This window comes from Euprymna scolopes, chromosome 37 (genome assembly GCF_053919585.1).
Source record: "Euprymna scolopes isolate OS-2025 chromosome 37, ASM5391958v1, whole genome shotgun sequence".
Classification (NCBI taxonomy): domain Eukaryota; kingdom Metazoa; phylum Mollusca; class Cephalopoda; order Sepiida; family Sepiolidae; genus Euprymna; species Euprymna scolopes.
In genome coordinates, this window is record NC_136518.1 from 48,368,404 (window position 1) to 48,377,464 (window position 9,061).

Sequence of the window (9,061 nt, forward strand, 5' to 3'; positions counted from 1 at the left end):
CAGACTGTTTCAGTAGTTTCAGAGAAAACTTCAATAGTAAATGTGATATTATAGTGATTAATCCCTGTGTGTAACATAATGCGAACAGCTATATGCAAATACCATAATGAGAGAATGAGAAAATAAACGTTATTGTACAATAACAACAACAAAAAAAAAAAAGGGCGAGTAAAAGTTACTTTCTATTCTTTGTTTACTTTGCGACTGAGACTACAATGTGTAGGTTGCTGGACAACATTACATGGGTATCAAACAGATACCATAATACTTAGTTTGTTAGACCTCATCATAAAGTTCCATACAAAATTTCAACTAGATCAACTCAGTAGTTTACAAGTGGAACAGACAGACAAACAAAGAGAATAGAATATAGATGACACACAACTTTCTTTTATATTATAAATTAACAGGGTTTCTAATTTCCATAAAGTATGTAGATTACAGAAATACTAATGGTATTTGTAATGATTACCTATTCCAAAGACTTACTTTGTAATATTTGATTGCCTTCTCGGGTTGTTGGGCTCGTAACAAGAGGGACTCGGCTTTAGCAAAATCTTCTTCTTGAAACGCAATTCTTGCTTGGCCGACCAATACTTCATCAACAAGATCAGGGTCATGAGATTCTGCAATCCGCAGAGCGGCATCCCAATCTTTATTGTGCATATACCTAGAAAATAGAAAACAAGTTGCTATATTTTTGGCATAACAGCAGGGTATGATCACATTATATTTATAGCCAGGGGTGATATGAACGAACCAATCAAGTACAAAAATCTCTGTATTTATAGCTTTTTGTCTTGATATGAGAAGGGAATGACACTGCTGATGCTGACTGGATTAATGCAACCATATATTCTTTTGTTACCTGGAATTTTTTACAATTCAAAGCCTTTTAGCTGGATTGATGCTGCCAATTTTTGCTTAGGACAACTACATTTAATATTCACCATTGAATAATTTTCTTTTCTCTATTGCCATCCATTTTTTGATTATTTTTCTATTACAAAAATGGATCTCAACTCCAGGAAACAAGTTATCATAAATGTTTCAAAAATATGTTAGATGAATTACAGTTTTCATAAATGTTTAAAATTTTTTCTTTTTAGATAAACTACAGTTTTCATAAATGTTTAAATTTTTTTCTTTTTAGATGACTACAGTTTTCATAAATGTTTTGAACATTTTTTAAATGTTTAAAAAATATGTTAGATGAACTACAGTTTTCACGTTTTCATAAATGTTTAAAAAATTTGATGAACTACAGTTTTCATGTTTTGGAAATTTTTTTGATGAACTACAGTTTTCATGTTTTGAAAATTTTTTTGATGAACTACAGTTTTCATGTTTTGAAATTCTTTTGATGAACTACAGTTTTCATGTATAAACAAATGGAGAGCACATTTCTACAGAATTAATTTTGCCATAATGCCAGAGATGTTTCTTTTTTTTTCATTAAATATTATTCCAGCAGACAACATAGAAAGAGAAAGATAATAAATAGTAACTTACATGAGAACAGCCTCTTTCGGACGAGCAGCTTTGATAAAACCTGCTTCAGCTTCGTCCAACTTTCCCTCATCTTCCAAGTACATAGCTTGCTTGTAGTAAATATCAGGAAGTTTGTTCTTCATACCAATGTGGGCGAGATCAAAGGCGAACACAAATGCACTGAAACAGAAATGAATATCCGTTATATAGCAAAGTAGTTTTGTGTCTAACATTGCACTTATAAGGAAGGGCAAATAAATAGAGATTTTGGGTACAAATGCATTTGTGTGGATTAATTGTAATTAATGAGTTAACAGAATTAATGACTTCTGGAGAATCTGCGGCAACTGAATCGCAAAGTGATTCTTATGAACACTAAAAAACAAATGGCTCTAATTGCTACTCTTTCTTTCTCCGCTTCGTTAGAATTTGCTTTCCTCCTCACTCCCCAAAGTAAGTGAGTTCTCATGAGAAGATGTTAAATCAAAATATTTTCAACATATGAAAATCATTTCAAATCCAACAGTAACACTGTGTGAAAGTAATAAGTCAATGCCAACTTAGAAACTCCTATAAAACCTGGTCATCTAAATCAGTTTTCTGCAGACTTTACCAGCTGATCAGCCACGAAGAGAAAAATCCAAGAACATCTGCTCAACAAGCCCGTTCTCCATGCGTTTGGGGATGGAGGAGGCAAATCATGATTCTGTTGCCACAAATCTCTATCAGATGGGTGCAGGGTAAAATCCACGACCAGTCAAGTAAGTTGTCAAGGGTTCTTTCTCTCTCTGCTCGAATTATTTTAAAAAAATGTGACCCTTCGATCATTCACTGAACAGATTAGATTGTTTGAATCAGGAAAAAGTGAGTTTTCAAAGCCAGTTAAATATAGCAAAAAGTAAAAAAATAAAATCTCAAATTATTCACCATCTGTTGCTATATTCTTTCTTTCTATATTTATTTTGCTCTCCAGTGACAAGTTAAATACTATCACTAATTGTAGTGATATTTTCTTTTATATTATAATTCTAATATAAATGTGCCCATACTTTTTTATTCAGTAAGCAGTGTAGCTGTCGCTGATTGCAATAATCTCTCCCTCCTCTTCCTTTGTCAACCAATCGGCACTGTCTTCTTTATTTGCTGCAGACTGTGGTGCAATAAATTTATAACATCAGTTGAAGCGTCACTCTTTTTCTTGAAACCATCCAATAGTTACAGAGTGAAAACACGTCTCTCCAATGGTCAGTAGTCAAAAAATGACCCTAATTGTTTTTCTTCTTTTCCTACTTCCGCTTCAACCACAGTCTGCAGCAAATAAGAAAAATAAGCACCAATTGATTGACAAATGAACACTGAGAACGGATTATTGCAATCAGCAGCAGCTACAAGCAGATAAAAAGCAAGCAAATATATTTTTTTTAAATATCGATTATCGACTAGATAAGAATCTAAATATAAAAAACTTATTCAAGTTAAGTGTAAAAATAACACATCTTAACAATATTTCAAAAAGAAAACATTTCAATTATTTGCCCCTACTGTCGGGATCCAATCAAATTGATTTTTAAACAGACATGGCAGCTGGAAAATCAATTTCTTTTCGTTCAGCCATCTATTATCTCTTCAGGATAACAAATAGTCATCGTCATTTCAACAGATAAACATTCATCAATTAGGTAGTTCCCAGCATATGGCTCCGATATTTTTTTAAAAAGTGTAAAATGTATTTTTCCTGTACTTTTTGACTGAAATTTCAGTATTTGTATTCTAATCAAATCAACCGTTGATATTTTTCCAAAAGATATTCGTTTGCTGCTGCTGATAACCGAACAAAATTCACAAATATTATAAAATGGAAAACAAAAATAGGAATACAAAACGGTAACATGGTCGGTTTTACTATTTATGACCAGGTATGACAACTGTTCCTCCTGCATCTCTAGGCACATCATTTGAGCAAACAGTGATGACAGACATCCACTGATTCTAAAATCCTCAAAATATATTTGCTAAAAATAAGCTCTTGATTTTTTTTTTAAATGTAAAAAAAAAAAAAAAAAAAAAAAAAAAAAAAAATCATGCCAGTCTATCTAAATTAAAATCGATTGCTTTTTATTCATTATTTTTAGGTTAAAAAAAAAAAAAGACTTTATTTATGGCAAATATTAGAATTAGAGGTTGTGTGATACTATGGCTGACCTGCAGCTATTAGGGAAGGAAGTAGGAAAAAAACAAATAAAGTAGGAAATAGATTTATCAACACAATGGACAGAAATTTGTTCTTAACAGACAAAAAGCGGTAAGGGTAGATTTAAATTCAGGGTGTGAGGATAGCAAAAAGACTGAACAATAGACGGAGATACTTAGTTTTATAACACTAGGAAGTGCCACAGAGTGCAACAGTTGATGGATTTTAACAACAATCAAAAAGATTTATGGATGACAAAGGTCAGCTTACTATTGACTGATGACACTGTGAGTCAGATTTTTACTACAAAGAGAGTTGAGAATTGAAAATTGAGTTGGACACTTGAGCAGTTAGACCTTGACTTCAGTTGAAGGCAGATCATGGCTGTTGCCAGATCAGAAAAGCGTTGAGACATCAAGATGAACTTAGTGCAACAGACAAACGCAGCCTCAACAAAATGTTGATGTAACCTTAGCATGTAGACACACATACCCAGAGTCCAATCAACATATATGTGAAGCATCAGTGTCTGTTTTTTTTTAGTTCCCTGTGTTTACTTTATTTTTATACTTGTGAATCCATTTGCTCCTCTTGCCGGTCACCAATGCAGAAAAGATGGAGATAACATGACCAGAACTAGAACGATGAAAGATGGAGAACCAACAAAACACAATGTTTGGGGTCAGCCAAAGATGAAGAACCACGAATCACAATGTTTGAGGTCAGCCACGTGTCAGTGGGGCCACGTGGTGTCACAGTTGTCTGTCATCAAATTACATGCCCGGAAAAGCAGCAGGAGCATGGTAGTTGTCATACCTAATCTTACATTAGTCATGCCTAAATTGGTTGTAAATAAATAGTAAAACTCGAATATGGTGTTATGGGTTGGGATCACATGGGCATAGGGTTTCTCATTCAATCTCGAATAAACATTGAATCTTTCTTCTAGTAATAAACCAAACACAATAAATTTGTCATAACTTACCATTGTTCAGCTGCATAATCAATGGCCTCTTCTAAAAGTCCAAACTTTGTTAGCAGTTTGACAGCTGAGTCTCCACCGAGACTCCTCGCCCACAGGAATGCAACCTGCTTTGACATCATGTTGTTGCCGTGCGACTTAGCTACCTACAAAGAAAAAAATCCTCAAAAATATCAAACTATTCCTGTATACAAAATATCATAAATCACCAAACAAATTCCATATAAATACATTTTATACGAGGTGGAAAAATAAAATTGTCAGCCTAGAAAAGACGACATGATTCAATTTCTGTTTGATGAAAACCGATTTTCTTCTTTGTTGCAGGCCATCTACTAGTTGACCAGTTGTGTACAAATCCCAAGAGCGATAGGAACCTTCTATCATATCTGAAAGTGACACAATGTTCAACGAGCAAGATTGAAGATGTGCTGCTGTACAACTCATGCTCTCTACCGATTCAAGTTATGACAACATGACGATCGCCAGCACTCCCAAAATGCATCGTTGGATTGCCACAAATAACAGGGACGTGCTCAGGGTGATGAAAACAAAGTTTCTAGGCATGGTTATGGTCTTTGGTATGGTTTCAAGTGAAGACCACATAATGCCACCTCACATCTTCAAAGTTGGCTTGAAAGTCAACACCAAAGTGTACCTGGATGTGCTGAAGATTGTGGTGATCCCCTGGTGCAATCAGGTGGCCACTGGCAAACCCTGGGAGCGGCAGCAGGACTAATCGCTGATCCACAAGTCCAAAGAGAAGATCCAAGCTTAACTTCAGGAGTGCTATGACTTTGTAACCTTCTCTCACTGGACCCCTCCTCCCCTGACCTGAACTCGCTGGACTACTTCATTTGATCATACATCGAGAACATCACCAACATGCATGACCTTCCACAACACCAAAGCCAGCCTGATCACTGTCATCTGCCGAGTATTCACCCAGCTCCCGCCAGCGCTTGTGGAAAAAGCATACTCCCAGTTCCGGACCTGTATTGAGGCGGTGGTTGAGACTGAGAGCAGCTACATTGATTAGATGTCAGCTCTACTACATAATCAAGTTACCTGAATTGATTTTTTTTCAATAAAAGTTTTTAAATAAAGCTGTAGTGTTGTTTTCTTTAGGGCGAGACACTTTTATTGTTCCACCCTGTATATTCCATACTATGCTGTGTACTCCTTTTTCTTGTTTCTCAACATGTGTAGTTTCTTATTGTAATGAGTACGATTTTATTCTTTGGTTAGTATTCATCTCAATTATTGGAGAGAAATCACAATCGAAGAATTAGTTGAAAACAATCTATTTTGATTCACTATTGGTTTAAAAACCAATTTGCTTCAAAAATTGATATTTAATACAAGTTATAAATCATTTACATGAGGGTGAATAATGATTCTAAGCAAAGTAGCCATCTTATTTAACATAAACAAGTTTGTATATAAAGGAAATACATAGAAGGCAATACAAATTAAAACATCTAACAGTGGAATTAGCTATGGAGATTCACCTTTCATTAATACAATATATATGTACTAGCAGGCCGCCTGGCATTGACTAGTCGTAAAATACGCATAAATATTATATTTTAATTCATACAGAAACTGAGACATATGCAAGCGAGTGTTAAGTTTTTTTTTTCTAAACAGTTCACTTCAATTAAAAAAGCAAGTACTCGAACTGAGACTGAAACCAAAACCTAAACACAGTGAGTCTAGTATGATAACCATTAGGCCAGCTTGACACAATCTTTAAAAAGTGTTTTTAAACCTACTTATTATTAGCATAATCAATCTGTCATATGAACCATTCATGCATTTGTGAAACAGTTAGCAAACAGATCATCATCATCGGCGGTCACTCGTATCCGAGTAAGACTGTCCTCCGTTGTGGCTTCTGTGGGTCCTCAGGTGAGCATAGAGCCCAATCCTAAACTCAATTTGTCTTGTGCAATTTGGGCAGATAAAGGTAGTGGTGGTGGGGTGGGTTTGGGTGTGTCTGGTTGATAATCTGTCCTTTCTGTGCTTGCGTTTATCCTCAGCAGCTTGATTTAGGTCACTACTATAAAGCGCAGCACCTTCGTGGACAGCGCTCCTCCATGCCAACCTTCTCCCAGCCACGTCCTCCCATGTCTCAAGGTCCATGTGAAACTGCTTTAGATTTGCTTTGATGTTGTCCTTATACCTCATCTTTTGGCCACCCTGGGCACGCTTTCCCTCAACAAGCTGAGAGTAGAAAATCTGTTTTGGGAGGCGGGGTTCCGGCATTCGGACAACATGACCAGTCCATCTGAGCTGGCGTTGAGCAACAGTAGCAGTGATAGTGGGAATGTCAGCCTCACTCAGGACGCTGGTGTTGGTGCATCGGTCCTTCCAACTAATTCTGAGGATTTTTCGGAGGCATCTTTGGTGGTATGTCTCCAGGGTTTTTACGTGCCTCCTGTATGTGGTCCAGGTCTCCGATCCATAGAGAAGAGTGGGCAGCAAGACAGCTTTATATACTATGATTTTGGTCTTTGTCAGAAGGTCACGGTTCTCAAATACTCTCTTCCTTAGCCTTGAGAAAGCCCCACTGGCACAGCTGAGACGGTGTTGTATTTCATCATCTATGTTGGCTTTTGATGATAGGATGCTGCCTAGGTATGGGAAGTGGTCCACATTTTCCAGTCTAGCATTGTCGATGGAGATGTTTGGGGGTGAGACTGGAGTACTGTTTGGTGGTGATTGATGGAGGATTTGGGTTTTTTTTTATATTAATTGTTAGTCTTAGCTGTTTGTACGCCCTCGTGAAGGCAACCAGTGTACACTGTAGGTCCTCTTCTGAGAGGGCTACAAGGGCGTTATCGTCTGCATACTGTAGCTCCATAATGGATATGGTGTTCGTTCATCCGCAAACAGATACCCACCTCCTGGACCAATTTTTCAAGTTTTAGCAACCCTGAATACGCTATCTACAAAATTTCAAGTCTGTAGATCAAAAATTTGTTGAGTATATAAGATGAGAATTGTCTTCACTTTTATAGATATATGTTCATAATACTTTTAATAGTGCATTGTGTTATTGCTTGCATCAGTATGGTCAGTAGGTGTATGGGTGTATATGTGTGTGTGACCTGTGCATGCATACGTATATATTAATTAATCATTACAACAAAGTTGTCTCCTTTTAAATATTCAAATTTAAACATACCAACCGTCTTACATCAACGTCAACGGAAAATAAATTAAAACGTAAATAAAAAGCAAATAAAGTTATAAATACACGGAGAAATATATAAATGAGATGAAATATAAAAATAAAATAAATAAAACAGTATAGAATATTAACACATTATTAAGTTTAAAGAATAGTGATAGATTTTAAAACAAAATGAAATTAATTTCAGGTCCTTTTAAATTTATGTGAAACTGCTTATGTTTACAGCCCTCATATGCATGATTGCATTAAAGTCGAACACACATCTGAAGAAGGGAAACTTCCCTGAAATATCATCCAATGCAGATTTCTTTCAAACCATATTGCTGATGCAAGTAAGGATAGACTATTTTGAAAAAAGAACTTATTATAGAAAATTTTCCAGCATTTAGAGCCCTCCGCAGTGAAGGGGTACGATTTTGCTGTTTGTCAGGTTTGTCACAGGTATTTACATTAAGTAATATACAAGTGCAGTAAGTTCATTGAAGCATGCTCAGTGGAAGTACTTGTAAAACAAGCACAGGGATGCATCATTGTGATGATGGAACAGAGGCTGAAGCTAAATAGACAATGTGGGAACTAATAGGTTGCTGATTCTTTTTTACACCATGTTGAAGAAAAAGAGAGTAATAAATGTGGCAGTAGCCAACTAAAGTAGCAAAACAAGGCTATTCTGTTTAGAATCAGTATTTATAACTTAAATGATTTATTATTGTTTTGTAGATAGTTCTAATCTCTACAATTATATACAAGTCCCTTTATGTGTGTGTGTGCGTTTTTCATAGGTTCCGAAATGGCAGAGCCTATGTTATGCAACTTCAATACAGAGGACATTTATATGCCTGGCAGTGTTCTTAGATATGTTTTGTACAGAAATTCATCCGATAAATATCAAACATAGAAAAAATCCGATCTAACAATAGTTTTTTATGTATATATATATATATATATATATATATATATATATATATATATATATATATATATACATATATATACACATAAAAAACTATTTTTAAGATCGGATACATATATATACATACACACACGCATATATATATATATACACATACATATATATATACATATATACATATATATATACACACACATATATATACATATATATACACATACATATATATACACATAAATACACATACATATATATACATATATATACACACATATATATATATAC

The 9,061-nt window shown here is 35.1% G+C and overlaps 1 protein-coding gene across 1 annotated transcript in view; it reads right to left on the reverse strand.

Annotated features, from left to right (window-relative positions):
• Window positions 1–9,061, reverse strand: part of LOC145261148 (intraflagellar transport protein 172 homolog) — a 265,859-nt gene that overhangs the window by 60,446 nt on the left and 196,352 nt on the right. Inside the window, exons 33-35 of the mRNA XM_080119448.1 lie at window positions 4,668–4,810; window positions 1,513–1,671; window positions 490–670 (exon numbers count right to left, since the gene is read on the reverse strand). Coding sequence (XP_079975574.1) covers window positions 490–670; window positions 1,513–1,671; window positions 4,668–4,810 — 483 coding nt within the window. The remainder of the gene's footprint in view (window positions 1–489; window positions 671–1,512; window positions 1,672–4,667; window positions 4,811–9,061) is intronic.